Consider the following 19,170-nt stretch of genomic DNA (forward strand, 5'->3'; position numbering starts at 1 on the left):
TGGTTTGTAATCTGTAATGTTTGCTTATGACACAAGCATACTAATCATGTAGCACCTAGAACCATTCCGCCACCCCGGCTGGCTGATGCAGATACAGCTGGGCCTGCTGGAGGGATGGAAGATGGCACAGGCTGGGATAATGGGTGGTGTACTGGCATCGCTAAGGACTTCTCTACTGGAAAATGGGGAAGGAGGATGCTGGTGCAAATTCTGTGGACTCTGCATAGGTAGTCGTGGGAGATACCCTGCCGGCACTTTGCTCCATGGTTGAAGTTAGGACAGTGTAGGGTGGAGTGGGGGTGAGAGCAGGTGAGTGTGCTGCTGCATTTGGGACCCACCCACTGGAACAACACTGCAACTGATCCCCCTTGCCTGCCTGGCTTGGAGATGGTGGTATCGAGGAACCAGCAACTCATAGTTGCAACTGATGGGAATGATGGGTCAGCTGGTCCTGACCAACATCCACCACCAACAAATGCCAATGTTTGTGGCCCACTACTACACCTGGCAGCCACCCCTGCTACTAACTGAAAGACTGGGCTCAAATCGCAGCCCCATGGTGGAAACACAGCAGGCTGTTGCAATGCAGGGTATGCAACTCAGGGTTGAACAAAACCGAAAAACTCCACGGCATGTGTCCATTCAAAAGGTCCATTGGTTTGCACACATTAATCAGTATTGCCTGGTATGTGGCAAGAAAACTAGACAGAGCATCATCATGCGATGAGGCATATGTGTACTTCTTCTACATCTACATCTACATTTGTGTTTTGAGTTTCAGCATGAATCTCTCTACCTCTGAGTTAGAAGCTTGGTGAAATAGGACAGTAATCAGATGCTGGATACTATTGCAGTTGCAGAAATCTGCAAACTCCTGTGACATGAATTGCTGACTGTTGTCAGACCCGAGGGTGTGGGGAGAGCTCTCAATACCAAAAGTCACAACAACATATGAATAGTTGCTGTCAACATTATGGAGGACAGTTTGCAATGTACAAGAAATCTGACTATACATTAACCACCAACAACCACATGCTTCTCCCCCCCCCCCCCCCCAAAAAAAGGGTCAAAATGCAGTGTGTCTCAAGGGTGGCCTGCAACTGGCCAACCGGAAAATAGACATGGTGGCACATGGCACAGTGTGGGTCTGTGCACAGGCTGCACAACACTGTACGAAATTTTCAGTATTGTGATTGATTGCCAGCTGGACGTGATGCCATGCCAAAGCCTTTATACAAGAACTATGTGAGAGTGACACGCGCAATAGCTGGCGTATGCAAGGATGCAACACTGGAGGGACAACAACTTGACAGTTTCGCTTTTTGCTCCTCTGTTGCGAGCATGAGGATCCCCTGGACAATGTTGAGCCAATCTTGTTGGAGAAAAATCATACACCACACAAAATCTGCTGCTGAGGGAGTGTGCTAGGGCCGTCTCATCTGGATTTCTGAAAAAATTTCTGGGAAAGCAGGTTGGTAGTCATAGTGGAAGTGACCTCCTGTGCTGCGAAAGGAAAATCCAGCAATGTCAGTTGCAAGGTATCATCCAGTGCAAAAAGGAGGGCCTCTTGTTAATCTGATATGGATTTGGTGCTTCTAGCAACCACAATAGTGCATCTTCATTAGCATTCTCGATGCTCAACTGGTAATGAACACCACAGCAATAATTGCTGAGAAAGAAGGTCCACCTCAGCATCTGTTGGGCAGTCTGATCCCATTGCTTAGAGTGAGGCTGAATACGGAAACCAGGTGCTCTGGATAGAAACTTTACACCATACAAGGAAATATGAAACTTTGTAATGCTGAAAATGATAGCCTGTGCCTCCTTTTCCATCTGTGAGTAGTTATATTGCACCCTGAAAAGCATCTTAGATGCATAAGCAATGGGCTGCTCAGTGTCATCTGGGTTGCTTTCTGACAGAATGATGCCAGTGCCATACTGAGACACAAAAGTGGCCAGGATTACGGTTTATACAGTGTAAAGGAAGCCAAACATTGAAGTGGAGCACAAACACTGTCTGAGGGAGTGAAAAGCTGATTGACAGTCCACAGACCACATTAATTTGATGCCCTTTTAATGAAACTGGTTAAGATGTTGGAAGATTTGTACAGCCTTGAGAATGACCTTAGCATAATAAGAAATCTTGCCCAGAAAAGACTGGAGCCTCGTCAGGGTCTTGGGTGCTGACAGGTTGATGATGACTTTGATGCATTTGTCCATAGAGATGAGGTCATCTTTGCTAAGCATGTCCCAAAAATGTACCTTTGGGGAAAATAACTATATTACTCACTTTTCAATGAACACTCTTCTCCAGAAGGCATTGGAAAATCTCCTACAGATATTGTAAATGCTTCTTTCACTTGGAGCCTGTAACCCAAATGTCATTGAGGACAACTCATTAAGCTGGTAAAGCCCAAATTTCACAATGAAACTAATATCAGTGTATTTCAACCAGTTGGGGGGCTTACAGTGCCAGAACTTTCATCCATTCTTTTTTTCCACTTGCTGCTACTCTTGTTTGACCTGCCATCTTTATGTATTTTCCACTGAGGCTGATTTCTCAGATGCCATACATGGTAGTCCTGCTGTGTGTGCTGTAACTTGTGTCCCAAAATGTGCCTGAATCACAGGAAGGCCATATCTAAGTGACTCATGAAAAGAATAGAATTAGAGCCAATCAGCTTAGTCTACAAAGTATCTTTGGCTATCAGCTATGTACGTATGGAATTTTTGTAGGTAACAGGTGTCCACCTAAATCCCTTCTTAACAGATAAGCATATATTGTACTTTTGTCTTCCTTTCACAGATGTGATACAGCTACAGAGTTACGCATACCTGTCTTTCCACCACCTTCAAGACTTTCTTCTCCTTCACCCGGGGGTAGTCAATGTGAGTCTCCAGCACCTTTAATATTAACAGCAGAGGAGATGGTACAGCTGGAACAAATGAAGAAAATGATGCCTATGGAACCTGCACAGGCCAAACCTGTACCTGATGGTAAGTTGATAAAATGTATATATGAAAATACTTGAATGTCAATCACATAAATTGAATAAAGATATATATTGTACTTTGTTCAAGAAATTGTAGGCACAAATGAAACAAAATCATGTCATTAAGTTTTAATATAGGAAATAAATTTTTAAAATTATGTAATATCATGTGCTCTGTAACAGATAATTTTTATTTGCGATAGGAAGAAAGATAATAAGGTAAACTGTAAAAAAACACTTGAGATGATAGAATATATTTTGTTAAAACCTACATACCAAACTATCCTTTCCAGTTTAATTTTTGTAACATCCAGAAGACTGGTAAAGAGTGCTGCTAAATCCCGAACATTTATGCACTTTACAGGGTAAAAATCAGAATTGATATACATCAAAAATCATGTTGACTGATGGAACTTCTTGAAACACTGACCATAAGTACTTTTAAATAATAATAATAATAATAATAATAATAATAATAATGACACACTTTTAAAAATTTTGTTATCTGCCAAAGAAATTATACTTGGTATGTTATGCTACCCATACAAAAGATGGCGTAAGTGGTTAGTAAGTGAAGATACTATGCTATGTGGACTACAATTCATTTTTTTTGGGATAGCCATGTAATAAAGCTTACTGTTGCTCTAAACAAAGTTAATGTTGTGGCTTGTGTTGTCTCTGATGATATCAAATCAGTGGTCACAATGAGTTTCAGTCTCTAATAAAATAAAGCAAACTAAGCAAGAGGAGAGAGGATGAATGAATATATGAATCAAATACGGTATTATCCTAGACTAAAAGAAAAACAAACCAGAACAAAATATTTAATAAAGTAGGAACACGTGCACTAATGAACTATCAGCTAGGGACAGAGCAAAAATAGCAGTTGGAGAACTTAAGTGTGATTTAGGAATGAGTCCATCACTCTTTTAGACTTCACTGTATTGAAAATTTGTGGCAGGAGAAAGCTATAAGTTGTAAACCCTAGTCTCTTTCATTTAAAGGCAGTGTTCTTGATATTTACTATTTAAGAACGCTTCACAGACTGGCTTGAAAGCTTCAGTCTGCTGTTATTTCTCTCCTTCCTTTCTGAACTTCATGGATGTAACTTAACCCCTGTCAGATCAACACGTTCTGGAGATTGATACATTCAATGGAATAGCTTTTGGTATAACAAAAGTTTGTTGTAGTGTGCGTGTGCTGAACAATTTTAAACTGTTTAACATTGTCAATATTTATTGAGAAGTGACAGGTTGATTGTTGTAACTGCCATGAAGTTGACATTACGTGTTATGTATACTGCATCATATTATCAGATGTGCTAACAGTAAGTATTGCATCATTGGACATCAGAGCTTTGAGGAAGTATTGGTGCTTTATGGTGGTTGATTGGGTGAGAGACTTACATACCTGGATGGCTCACGTGGTAGGTCATTGTGAAGTATTGCTAAAATCTGATACTATCATGTTTTCATAGTTCTTGGCAGCTTTTTCTCTGACTATCAAATTTGCCAGTGGCATATTTAATGGCATTGTAGTTATAAACACTTCTTAAATATACATAAAATATAATCCAATAAAATTTTATTTTATGTTTAATGAGTCTTTATTAGTAATGCTTCGTAGCCGTGTGGCACAAAATTAAAATATAACTTTCGGTACTTTAGCCAAACTGAAGGAAGGAATCCATAGACCGACAACACTATCATAAAATAGTGTTAACTAGCAGTGATATAACCAAACTCTGACGAATAATTGCAATTGTTGTGCTTCACCTTTTCAAGCAATGTTAAATTTTTGACTATAATTGTTTTTAAAGGGCTATTAACATGTAAGTGCAAAACCATAGAAGTTTTGCATTGCATATATTATTTGCTCATTGCCAGAAGCAGAGTTTCAAAAGTCATTTATACTGCATGTAATGTGCTCTTTGAGAATGATTGTATCAGCTTTCTGTGAGATTGTAAACAACCTGGTTTTGAATGATAAGGCTCTTCATGTTTTTTTTTTTTTTTTTTTTTTTTTTTTTTTTTTTTTTTTTATGCACATAACTAGATCACAGTAACCAGTCTCTTACTTTTAACTAACAAGCTTCATAGTTAGGTGCTTCGTACTTAAGGTATCCTGAAAATTTTGTAGCTACATAATTTGAACTTCCTTTGTGAGACTCCTTCTCTATGCCATTTTTCCATCATATTATTTGTTTCCCTTTGTAACCACCAGAACTTTTCCGCACTTCACAGAAGTCTACGATTTCTGAGTCTCTCATTGTTTCACTTATATATTCATACAGGCAGATACTTATGTGCATGCTGACTGCTGCATTTACCTTTCAGTTCTATCCAAACCTCATTACCCCATTTCATTGATTAGCTTCCATATTTTGCTAATCTTCAGCTCGTGGTTAGTGGCTAGCATTGCTGCCCCTGGATCTTAGGGTCCCGGGTTCGAATCCTAGCTTGCTTGGGGATTTTCTCCACCCAGGGATTGGGTGCCAGACTGTGAAAAGTTTGGTAGTTTGTACAGGCACTGATAAGCCTGCCGTTGAGTGCCCCAGAAGCCAAATCATCATCATAGTTATATTTGTTTTGTTTCTACTGTAGACCACTTCTTTGCACTCTTTGAAGGTACAGTGTATCAGGGATCAATAAATCATAATTTTGTGTTCCTAGAAATCTTATTAACTTTTTGGCATTTCTGAAAGACCATTATATTATTTGCTTTTGTTTTTCCACTTGATAAGCATGAACGAAATTACACTAGTGAAAAATTATAAAGGAACACTCTGAAACAATGGTTTCACATGAATGAACTTTGTTCAGATGTTATACACGGTGTATGTTACACTTTTAGTGTATTGGTTAGCTTCATCTGTCTGCCACACAATCCTGAAATTGTACATAGGGGCTATTATTGAGGTCCCAAGGGACGTCTTGAAAGACAGTGTTTTTTGATGCTTACACTTCCTGTTGGAATCGGTCGGGAAATATTGATGATGATGCAGACTGGACCAAATAACTGGTACATCAGGTCCTGCAAATGCTTGGTAGGTGACTGCTCTGTGGATAATGCCAGCTGATATAACTGAAAAAAATCTATGAAGAGTCCAATGCATCAAACAAGATGTACATACATGAGGATTTTCCTGTTAGAAGAACATGTAGCTTCCTGATACAATGTATTTGTTGCCCTTCTATTCACAAACAATTACCACTGACATTAAGGTGGAATCTACACTCATCAGTAAAACATCTCTCATCATTTGTCCTTCTTGTTGCATGCTTTAATATACTGTAGAAGGCATGCAGAGTGGTGATGGATCATGAGAGGTAGCATGAAACATAATACCCTAGCTTGTAGCAGACACAGCAAATGTTTCCTGATGGCATTATCCAAGATTCCATACATCATTTGTGTGCTGCAGTTGCCATATGGTCAGTAATGATTCCTCATGAGTTGTACCAATCTGAGCATGCTGCTGCCACCATGAATCTGGACAACAAGCATATATGACTTTCTGAAATGTGGAATCAACAGTAATACCACACTGCTGATGCCCTACATTCATTGTTTCTCTGCAAGGACTATACACCCTCCTGCATTGCTCTCAGGGAAGGAAGGAAGGGCGAAGGGAAGGAAGATTAGAATTTAATGCCCCATCAACATTGAAGTAATTAGAGATGTAGCACAAGTTCAGAATGTTTCATGGATGGGGAAGGCAATTGGCCATGCTCTGTCAAAGGCCTGTACGCCTGGAGCAATTCAGGGAAATCACGGAAAACTAAAACACGATGGCCAGATACTGATTTGGACCAGCATCCTCCCAGATGCAAGTCCAATCTGCTGACCACTGTGCCACCACGCACGGCCATTGCTCTCAATACAATTTCACTGAAATTCAGTTAATTTGAGCAATTGCTCTTACTGACACCATCCTCTCACGTATACTATGTTTATTAACTCAGTATGTTGCTTGAATCAACGTACCACTCCTTTAGAAAGTAAAATAAAATTATTATGGGTCACATTTTCACGCTTAATATGTGGTTCTCACTCAGCACACAGCATGGATCTTTGAAGCATTGCCTGTCAGTGGTCCATGCAAACATTAGTATGGTATTTCCATGCCATTTTGCTGGAAGTTTTAATTTTTTATTTAATGCTAGTGTATAAATAGCAATAGATAAAAACATGGGTCTTACGTTTTCTCAGTGAATGATCAATTTCAGGATGATTAAGCATGGATTTACTGCTTTCTGTAAATTTTCTTGACCATTGTTTATTATGGTATTCTACTCTGAACCTAGAATTGGATGGGTGAGATTGAAGAAATAAACATGCATAATTGTAATCCTTTTTATACATATTTAGTGCCATTATGTTGCACCACTATGAAGTATAACATATCACTCACGCATTTGATTACTTTAAATCCACAGAACTACAAAGAGGATGGTGGCGTATCACAGACAAGGATCAGTTACAGACAATCTTAGATAACTTGCATACTAGAGGTGTCCGTGAACGTGAACTCAAGAGGGTAGTTGGGAAATATATGGAACATGCACTGGAATCTTGTGGGAAGGTAAGAACTATTTGTACCAGCTTTTAATGTTTTCATTTAGTATCTTATTTGTGCTCATTTTATTGTGTGTTACTTATTTACAAGGATCATTCAGAAAGTAAATAATGTTTTTTCTACAGATATTTTTATTTGAAATAACTAAACAAAAATGTATTTTACATATGATTTGGTACCAAGGCCACTTTTCTGTATAGTCACCATTCAAATTTGCCAGTTGTCATACCATTTTGCCAGCTTTTTATGCCTTTTGCATGCTCAGTTGCCACCATGTTGCTGAACCACTGAGTAATGGCTTATTTAGGTTTATCATCACTTCCGTAGCATTGTCCACACAAAAAATATTTTAATTTGGGAAGTAAGTGGTAATAACATGGTGCTAAGTGTGGACTGTATGGAAAATATTGAAACATTTCCCACTGAAACCACTGAAGCAAGTCATGTGTCACTCCTGTTGCATGTGGATGTGTGTTACCATGAAAGAGAATGACCCCATTGGTTAGCATTCTGTGCCAGTTGTTTTGAATGGCATGGCGAAGTCATTGAAGCATCAGACAGTAGGCTGCTGCATTTAAGGTCTCACCTCTAAGCATTTAGTCAATGAGCAGGATACCCTTACTCTCCTAAACCACCATGGCCATAATCCTTCTGGTGATCAAAATTTATTTTGCTTGTTTTGGTGTCATTGGGGCGTACGAATGATGCCATTCCACTGATTGGCTCTTTGTTTCTGGTGTGAAATGTGATATCCAAGTCTCATCACCAGTGACAATGCAATTCAAAAATTCATCACCATCCTTTTCATAGCGACTGAGAAATGTCATTGCAGCTGTCTTTTGTTTGATTTTGTATTCATCTGTCAAAATTCAAGGAACCAACCTAGCACACACTTTTTAAAAGGCCAGATCTGCACTAACAACCTCATACAACAACACAGTTCTTGAAATGTCTGGAAAGAATGAGCGCAGTGCAGTAATTGTGAAACGCATATCTTCTAGGATTTTTATCTCAATCCTTGCTTTGAGTCCATTAGTCACCACTGAGGGCTGGCCCGAGTGACCTCTGTTGTAAGCATTCTTCCGCGCACCATTAAACATGATCAAAACTTCCAAACTTATGCTTTGTTCATCACATTTCCATACACCACAGTTATCTGTCTATAAATTTTGGTGGGTCAGATGTTTTGCGCATTTAAAAATGGATGACACTGCACACCTCACACTGGCGAGATTGTCAATTTTGTCACACATTTTAAAATTGCATAGCTAAGCAGTAAGCAACCAAATTGGATCGTAGCTGCCGCCAAACTGAAGCAGATGAGTTCCAATGTCAGTGATTGGTCCGGTGGTGTCAGTGGTTGTGGTGGTGGTGGTGATGGGGAGGAGAAGACGAAGTCACGTGTGAAAACAAAATGTTCTTTACTTTCTGAATGACCCTTGTATCTAAAGTTGTCTTTTTTAGTCCCTTTCATTTACAGAAATTAACTGGATAAAATCATGGATGCTACATATGGTGATCACTTAGTGATTGTACTCTGGGCTTCTCGTGTTGCTTTATAGTTACTAAAAACCACAGTTATTCATAGGATCATATATTCCTTAAAACAGTCATACCTTATGCACAAGAGCCACTCTGTTTTAGTAATCATCCATAGGCTGTTGTTTTGATTCCTTTTGAGTCTTGAAAACAAATGAATAAAGCTCAAAATATGAAGGCAAAACTTCCAGAGATTCCCAAAGTTATAGAATCTCACAAATGGAGCTTTTGATTAAGTGCAACAGCTATATCAGAGCTATGGTAACAGTTACATAGAAGAGCTTGTTAGGCAGTTTGATATAATGTTCCAAAGTTAAGTGTAGTTTTCTTAATTCATTTCTGTAATGACAGTGAATCATACAATTGTTGTACTTCTTCTGTATATGGTTAGAGGTTACATTTATGTTTCTTGCGTTTGAACACTTTGTAGATAGGGAACAGCAACTTTAGCTTAAATTCCTTAAAGTGTTCATTAATGGTTCCGTCAGCAGTTGCAATATTATTGGGTGACTAGTTGCGAACCTTACAGGTTCATTTTCAAGCCTGGCCTACTGAGGCTGCACTGATAGTGCCTGATCTTAATAATAAAGATTGTGTGGCAACACGTGCTCTAAAAATGTTTGCAGGATGAATGCCACAATCCACACATGCCTGTTACCAAGTTTGAGTTTGACTACACACACACACACACACACTCTTTGGCTGTTTTGGTGTCTTGAGATGTGTCCAACTTCCTCTGAAGGCTGCCTCTGGCAAAAGTTCAACTGAAGAAACAAAACTTTATCTGGAGAGACTCAAACTTACAATTCCAAAGACCAATTAACATTTCTCTTCACTTAATTTTGTAGCATTCACAACAAGCAGTTAATTTCATTACCTGATCAGAAGTAACTAGACACTTATTAATGGGATTTAGTATGAGGTATGTCCACCCTTTGGCTTTATGATTGCTTGAACTATGCCAGGGAGACTTTCAGTGAGGATTCTGAATGTCTATACAAGAATGGCAGTCAATTCTCCCTCAAGAGCCGAAACCAGACAAAGTAGTGGTGCTGGATGCTGGGCTCTGGAGAGAAGTTGACTTTCTAACTCACCCGAAATGTGTTCCGTTGAGTACAGGTTGGGACTGTCCAGGCCCGTCCATTTCAGGAATGGTATTGTCCACAGGTCTTTGCCCCACAAATGCAGCTTTAGACAGAGTGCATTGTCATGCAGATACAAGCAAACTTTATCTTTGAATAGTTCCCCTATGCAGTACACAATGCTGCAAAATGTGTTCATATCCTTCCACATTTAGTGTTTTCTTAAACACCATAAGTGGGCCACATCCTAACTCTGAAAAACAATCCTGTATCATAACACCACCTCCTACATACTTCACTGTTGGCACTATACATGACAGCAGAGAACATTCTCCAGGCATTCACCAAACAAAAGCCCTTGGATTTCTTACTCAGGTGACATTCAGTGGCTAGTATATGTTTGAAGGCACTGATCTCTCCTGACTGACCCATTTCGGTGTCACCACTTCTGTACTGGCAACTGTCACATTTTATGCTGATGGGTCCACCTTTCATACCATTTAGCACTCAGTTCTGCATTACGTAGGGGTGTTCCTGTACTTTGGATCAGGAAGGGTATTTCCTATTACATAAATGCCTGTAAATTGCTCCAAGAGAAAAAATCTAGACAATTTAGGTGTGAGTAAATATGACAGGCTGTCTATTGCTGCTCACAGTAGAGCTACTGCATTGAACAGTGTGCTGCATAGGTTAAATACAAGACTGATATCCAGGATAAGCTAATCTCAGTCCACAATTTTTTAATACAAAGTTCCATAAAATTTCAGTTTCAGTTTGTACTTGAAGACACACAAATTGATGATGACAGTAGCCAAAACTATAATGTATTGAATTAAAACTGTGATCTCAATGGTGCATTATAACAAAAAGATGCAAAATATTATTTCAGATTCTTACTCAGATTTTGTTTTCAGTTGATCTGTGTACACTCTGATAATTCTCAATCAAAATTTCTGCAATTTTCCGAAATTGCTCTAAACAAATAATAAGATAGTTTCTTGAATAATTACATGACCAACCACCTTATGATAGAGTGGTACCTGCCTCCATTTGCAATACAAGCATTAACAGTGGAAGATTAAAGAAATTTTTTTGCCCACTATTAATACATTTACTGCCCTTGTTTAGGTTGCTGCCACTTTTCCCAAGAAGGTTGGAGAGGACTATTTTATTTTAAAATGAAATAAAAAAATCATTGTAATTATCATTGTAATTACTGTGTTATGTGATAGTGTTTCTCTTACTAACTTTTAATCCATGATCTTTATGTTCAAAACGTCTGCCATCACTTTGAACAGCACAGTTTCACTAATGAGCATTAAATTAGACACCTTCCTAGTAGCATGTAGGTATCTTTGACCATATTGATTGCAGTGAGTGGGAAGGGGGGGAGGAGGGCAGTGGAGGGAAGAGATTTGGCCATTGTTTGTTCAGCTGGTCAGAACAGCATCCAAGGCAGTTACAGCACTCTTGACAGAATCCCAGAAGTACTCAACAATAGTGAGGTCTGGTGACTTCAGTGACCAGCTAAGTGCTCTTGTGTTGGTGCAGTGTTCATTGAAAGAGTTTGACATAATTTGTATTCTTGGAATTGTGTGTTGATGCCATACTATGTTGTTTATATAGGTCACAAGTACTGTTCTCTACATGAATAGGCAGATGCATTTTATTGACTAGTATCTCCCTGTGGAAAGTTCCCTTAAGGAATAATGACAAACATACCAGGTATCCAATCTCATCTTATATAAACACTTCCCATATGATTAAATAAATGAATTATTCTGCTTTTGTCCACATAGATTTTACATTGCAAAAATATGTTAAACTTCTGAATTTCTTGTTTGTAATGGTAATCACACTATTCACATTTAGCCATATCAGCTTCCACGGTAAATCTTACATTCATTTTTATCTTAATTAAATACCTTAAAATATTGATATACGAATTATTTTATGAACCTCATCATAATATGAAGATGGCATCTATTCTTTCGGACATGTCCAAAAGAACAGATGCCATTTTCATATTGTTTAAGGCTAATTGGCTGATGACCTTCTTCAGTGCAGATGCACATGATTTGCCTGAACTCTTACAGGACTCGATGGATTGTCTGCCACAAGTAATGGGTATAATGGCAGGGGCACTACGAATGTAGTGTATAGACTACAAAGTTGAGAATGTGGGTCTCACGGGGAGCGTGCCGGAGATAAATTCCTGCAGTCGCACTATCCTCTGTGCCCTTTGTGGCTCAGATGGATAGAGCATCTGCCATGTAAGCAGGACATCCCGGGTTCAAGGCTTGGTAGCGGCACACATTTTCAACTGTCCCCGTTGATTTATATCAATGCCCAACAGCAGCTAATGGTATTGGTTTCATTGTAATCTTATCGTAATATTTCTTTGTTAATATCTCTGCCCTTCACAAATAATCAGTCTATTGATAGTAATGTACATATCCTTTCAATTGTTTGCCTATCGCACTGCGGACTGCCCAAAAAGATGTTCTTGATATATTACTCAATTTCATTTTTAAACTGCAAAGCTACAGATTTCATTGTTTACTTAAGGCAGTGCTGTAGAACCTTGTAAATATTCCAGAATGACTATTTCAATCTGCGGTAGTGCGTGTGCTATTTTGAAATATCGTGGCAGATTAAAACTGTGTGCTCGACTAGGACTTGAACCCAGACCCTTGGTTTTAGGGGCAGTCTCTTATACACTGAGCTATCCAGACATGACTCAAGACCTACCATCATAGCTTCACTTCTTGTAGTACTTCTCGTATCTTCCAAACTTACAGAAGCTTCTATGCTTTTAAATACTCCTATGGGGTTCATGCACTATTCCAGACAAATGTACTGAGCTGAACACAGATGCAGAAATTTACCTCTTGCGCAGGGAAATCTAAAGTTCAAAATATTATATGAATTGTCCTACATGGAAAGAGATGCTTCCAACAGCTATTACACCCACATTAAACAACAAATTTACGATTTTTGCAGTAAGCATGCATGGTCTGCCCTGGTAGTATAAACCAAAAGCAAATCTCAGTGAACAACACAGTCAGGAGATGATGTGAACAAGTTTTATCTGGTAACAATTTATGCAAAACTTAGGCTGTACTCTGCTGATACAGTTTTATGCCCAGTGCACTGCGACTGGGTCTCATCGTACAACTAGGCATTGTAAGGTTCACTGCTGTCATGGTGCTGGCCATATTCCCAGGTGAACAATATGTGACTCAGTTGATGTTTTTTCTCCAGGATTTGATGGGATGTCATATCCATCAAGATTATTTTTCTACTGCTCTGTAGAGTGTTATTTGTTGTTTGGTCCAACTGTATGCATTATATAACTACATTTATTTCTTAAGATATGTGTATAGCCTGGCACAAAAGGAGCACATGATGTATTAAACATGCAGTTTTAAATTCCACACTGTAATATATTAAGAGAAGAATACTTTATCAGTAGTGTACTTAAGCATATTTACACCTTCAACCATTCATAAGCCTAAAGTGTTGCGGCATTAATTTTGGTGCACATAGAGGTACTTGTCAGCCTAAGTTACCTGTAGTGCAGTATTACCATATAGAGGGGGAGAATATTAAACATTTTATAAGTTTTTTGTGTCACTCAATTTGTCCCACAAGTGGTCAGTAATAGCCAATTCTCTTTAGGACTAAAAGATTTCTTGCTCATTATCCACATACTTACAAATTTTTGTATTCTGTTTGGCATCATAGCAAATGGATCGGATGTTCATTTCTAGTGTGAGTATGGAAAAAGAGGATGATGTATTTGAATGCATGTTTACTCTTTGGTGGTGTGTTTGCATTTTTGATTTTGCTGCTTTGGTTGTTGTCAGTAGAGTGCAGTAAACTATGTTAACTATAACTACTATGAAGCTATAAAAACGAAATATCATTTTAGAGGCTTATGTGTTTCACATCATACCATATTTGATTTGAAAATTTGCTCTCTTGCAACTATCATTACATTTATTATTATTTTTTTGTGTTAGAAACTATTGTTTTTTTTCTCTGTTATTGCTATCATTAGCACCAGTATTTTTCTGACTGAAGAAAAGAAATACCAGACAAAACAGGGCATTTTGTGTGCTATATTTGCTTAATAATTACAAAACTCCTAGGAAAGGTTTACTGTTTTATTTTACTGAGATTAGTACCATGTGTGTTCACAAGAATTAGAAAAAAGTATGTGCATTGTTTTAACTGTAAATTTTATGTAAAATTTTTTCTCTGTAATAATTGTTGGTGGTAGATACTGCCTTTAGTGGTGTTTTTATTAATCACACTTGTGGTTTTATGCAATGCTCTCAAACTTATTTTTCTTAGTTTGTAAGGCTGCTTTTCTTCCATTTGATGTAAATTGGAACTGGACCATTGTAATCAAAATTTATATGATAAACTGACAATAAACAGTTAAATGGAAACAAGTAAGAAGCAGTATTGGTCCATTATAGGTGTGTGTCGCTGGAGGTGAAAAAGCTGTGACAGATCTGGCAATCACTGACATGGATCACAAAATCGCAGCATTACCTGGTGGAGCACCTCTGCGAGACGAGCCAGATCAATGGTACCCTCGAGTAGCACTTCGTGTTGACTTGCAGATGCTGGAACAGCTTGAAGTACTTGAAGACAAGGTAGCTAATGCCAGCATGCAGATAAAGGTAAGTTATGGCAAATAATGTATATTTCTACTAAGCTACACTTCACTTGATGCCGTATTATGGTTTTTGGAATATCATTTTGCTGTGTGTTCTAAATATAAGGAGCATTATTTAATTTTTCACCACTTTGGTAATCCATACTTATTTCTACTTTCTTCATATCAGTCTCTCACACCCCACACTTTCTGTTAATCATTCATAAATTTTATCTGTTTCTTCTTAGATTAGGTTGTCTCTTAGAATTCATTGCATTTTGCAGTGTCTGTTCTTCCTATATAAATGGCACTTTCTTCACTTTCTGAAACCAGTATTCTTAAATAGAAGAACTTTTGCCTGTGGCTGGGTGAATTTTTCTGTTTATACCGCTGTTTTGCTCCCACCTCTCAGCCACATACTGTATATTACGTATTTTCTATTCACAGCAAACAGTTCCTCATTTTTATTAGCACAAGGACTTATTTAGTTATGAGGTTGTGAGGCTGTTTGTGGTAACTAGTTGTGTTCAGCGATACATGTTATTTTTCTTTTCTGTGCTACAAATTTAGGGATGGAAGGTCCCACCGCGGATTACTTCAGATGAGACAGCTGTGTTCAGACCATCATGTTTACCATCAGATGTTGATGAAGCAAAGACAAATCCAGTTGAGATTGCAAAAGAACGTCTCATTTCCTTAGAAGCTGCAATTGAAAGAAGATACTTAAAGCCTCCACTCGGTGTGAGGTGAGTTTATTATAATATTTTGTATAGTAATGCTGTTAATCATCAGACTGAAAGGTTAATTAACATCTTTTGCTTTAATCTTAGATTTTGCTGTAATACATCCTTTTTATGTTTTACGCCTTGTGCTGAATGCATCTTGTATGTGACACAGTAAAAAAAGTGAATACAAAAAGAAGGCTGATCATACAGTGTTTTATGATTATTGTTATAGAAGAATGGTAAATGTTGCCCCACACTACAATTTGTATGGGTTTCAGTTTATTACAATACCTACAAGCATTCAATGTTACCAGTTAATTATACATAATGTGTTGTGCTATCTAAGACGAGAAGTAAAGATGAGAGGAGTGCATCCAAATCCCCATCCAGGTATCTTAGTTTACATTTTCAATTTTACTTTGAGTAAATAGTGTATGGTGCTTTCAAGAAGACTGCAGTCGATTCCCACTACCATCATTATTCAAATGGGCTTATGCTCTATCTGTAATGACCAAAGTTTCAAGGGCACATTAAACTCTAACCTTGCTTCCTTTTCTTCCTCAGGGGAAAAAAATAAACATGTTCCCTTACACTGTGAAATCTGATTGTGAAGTTAGTGGTGTAAAAATAATGCAATAGTTAATACACACATCATACATCCAGAATTTGTTCTTTTTCTCCAAGACAATTTCTGCTCAAGCTAGACATGTTTGATACCTATTTCTTAAAGTGTATTTTGAGTGTAATGCTTGTGGCAACAGTTTTAGTCTGAATATGCAAGAGTTGTAACCAGAATTTTGTGAGATGATCTTTAGTCTTCTGTCTAAAAGTGGCTGTTTGTATTGGAGAGAATATGATTGAACTTCACATATTAACTTCATAACTGTACTGTGTAATTCCTCACGCATAACTTGCATCAGTTTCTTGTAATGTTTTGTACAGTAATGCTATTGACCATATAACTGAAAGATTAATTAAAATACTAAATACACTGATAAGCCAGAACATTATGACCACCAACCTACTATCGATATAAACCCATTCAGGTGACAGCAGCATCTCTTAGTGTGGAATGACTGCTAGTGCTAGTCAGACACACAGAAGGTGCACGTAGTATCAATGAGCGAGCTGTCTGTGTGTAGAATGGAGAAGCCATCTGAGTTGGACTGATGGCAGTTTGTGATAGCCTGTAGACTTGGCATGAATATTTCGGGAACTGTGTGACTTGTCAGGTGTTTGAGAAGTGCTGTGGTGAGTGCCTTTTAGTACTTGGTAAAACCAAGGTGAAACCACTCCCAAACATCATGGGGTTGGGCAGCCACCTTTCATTACAGATGTCAGACATTGTAGGCTGGGCAGGCTGGTAAAAGAGGACAGGTGGTGAATCGTTGCAGAACTAACATCAGACTTTAATGCTGGGCAGAGTACAAGCGTGTCTGAACACACAGTGCATTGAACACCCCTAACAATGGAGCTTCGCAGTCGATGACCCATGCATGTGCCAATGTTAACACCACGACATCGGGGGCAGTGTGTTACATGGTCTGATGAATTCTGATACCTTCTTTATCACACCGATGGGAAGGCGCAAGTCTGTCGTCTTCCAGGGGAACAGCTCCTTGACACCTGTACTTCCAGACAGAGGAAAGTTGGTGGCAGCTCTACATTGTGCGGTACATTCATGTGGGCATCCATGGATCTAGTGGAGCCTGTGAGGGGCATTGTGACTGCCAAGGAGTATCATACACTGGTTGCAGACCATGTACAACCCTTCATGACGATTGCGTTTCCCGACAGCAGTGGCGTTTTTCAACAAGATAGTGCACCATGTCACAAGGCCAGGAGTGTGATGGAGTTGTTCATGGAACACAGTGACGAGTTCCAATTGATGTGTTGGCCCTCCAACTCACCAGATCTGAACCCAATAGAACACATATGGGGTATGATTGAACGTGGTGTCAGAGCTCATCACCCCCTCCCCAGAATTTACGTGAATTAGGTGACTTTATGTGCAGATGTGGTGCCAACTCCCTCCAGTGACCTACCAAGGCCTCATTGATTCCACGCCACAACACATTGCTACTGTTATCTGTGCCAAAGGTGGACACACTGGATATTATGTATAATGTTCTAACTCATCAGTGTACATTAACATACTAATATTTTGTTGGTAAAATTAGTCATGTAAGCTGCATATTAGTTCTGCTCACAGGCTGAACACTAGTTTTACCATCCAGTTTGACACCTTAACTTTTCTTGTACAGGAATTATATGTGGTCTACTTTTTGCCTGGGCCATTGTAAAGCATACTCATTTTTTATTTATAATTATGTGATGGAGAAGAAATTCAATTGCTTACTGTAGAGAAACATTTACATTGCAGCTAAATTAATCTTGATAACTTGTATTGATGTCATGTGAAGACTTAGAACTGTGATAACATCATATAGATCTAAAGGAAATATTTTACAAGGTATCTCTACTAAGAGTTATCATATGCCATTTCTCTAGTGTTTTGAAGGTATTTTCAGTTTAATCTTTGTAACATGTATGGTTGTTAAGCCTTAACAAAAACTGCTCAAAATCTTCATACAACCTTCACTGTCAAAGGAAAGCATAGTTCTGTGTCCCATTTTAACAAAATTTTAGAATTGTGTTTTTATGTTCCCAATTAATACAGCAATGTCAGATCACTCTGTTGTGATATTCCACTCCGTCTACAGGCCGCAAGCGGCCCATCGGGACCATCCGACTGCCGTGTCATCCTCAGAGGAGGATGCGGATAGGAGGGGCATGGGGTCAGCACAGCGCTCTCCCGGTTGTAATGATGGTATTCTTGACCGAAGCCGCTACTATTCGGTTGGGTAGCTCCTCAATTGGCATCACGAGGCTGAGTGGATGCTGAAAAATGACAACAGTGCATGGCGGCCTGGATGGTCACCATCCAAGTGCCGACCAGCCTGACAGCACTTAACTTCCACTGTGGCAAGGCCGTTGCCACTGTGATATTCAGTTCAAAATTATTTATTTACAGTCACAGCAAAACATTGAGTTTGGTTGCTGTTACATGGCACACTTTTCTAAAGTCCCATCGTACTGTAATATACAGTGACTATCACATAGTGAACAAAGAACAAGCTTATGGAGTTTCAGACAGTTTTGTGATGGGTCTGAAGACTGCCTGCCAAATAGAAGTAAGCAAATGAAGAGAAATCATGAACATAAACTGGGCATGTCCTAAAGAAGTTTTATTGTACTGGCACTCTTCATGATGCATTTTAATGATCTGGTAGTTAATGTTGGAAGCTCTGTGATGCTATATGCAGATGATGTCTGAAGTACTGAAAAGTCTGAAAATGTTAAAATACTTGTAAAGGATTGACATTTGTTGCAGTAACTGGCAAATGTAACAGCTGTAACATGTTACACATAAGTAGACCGTAAGCCCCATTATAGTTTGATTATCTGAGTGGGTAAAAGTCATTCAAAACAGACATAGCTGTTAAATATCTAAGGGCATGTGTCTGGAGGGATTTAAAATAGAGCTACACTTACAAAACTAATTATAGGAAAGGCAGATGCC

General features: G+C 38.6%; 1 protein-coding gene across 1 annotated transcript in view; it reads left to right on the top strand.

The window, feature by feature from the left end:
• The window catches only part of LOC126298259 (bromodomain adjacent to zinc finger domain protein 2B-like), a 285,171-nt gene that overhangs the window by 200,615 nt on the left and 65,386 nt on the right, over positions 1 to 19,170 (top strand). Inside the window, exons 26-30 of the mRNA XM_049989561.1 lie at positions 2,807 to 2,997; positions 7,433 to 7,578; positions 13,941 to 13,967; positions 14,681 to 14,887; positions 15,433 to 15,608. Of these exons, the coding sequence (XP_049845518.1) occupies positions 2,807 to 2,997; positions 7,433 to 7,578; positions 13,941 to 13,967; positions 14,681 to 14,887; positions 15,433 to 15,608 (747 nt within the window). The remainder of the gene's footprint in view (positions 1 to 2,806; positions 2,998 to 7,432; positions 7,579 to 13,940; positions 13,968 to 14,680; positions 14,888 to 15,432; positions 15,609 to 19,170) is intronic.

The sequence above is a fragment of the Schistocerca gregaria genome, chromosome X (assembly GCF_023897955.1).
Source record: "Schistocerca gregaria isolate iqSchGreg1 chromosome X, iqSchGreg1.2, whole genome shotgun sequence".
Lineage (NCBI taxonomy): Eukaryota > Metazoa > Arthropoda > Insecta > Orthoptera > Acrididae > Schistocerca > Schistocerca gregaria.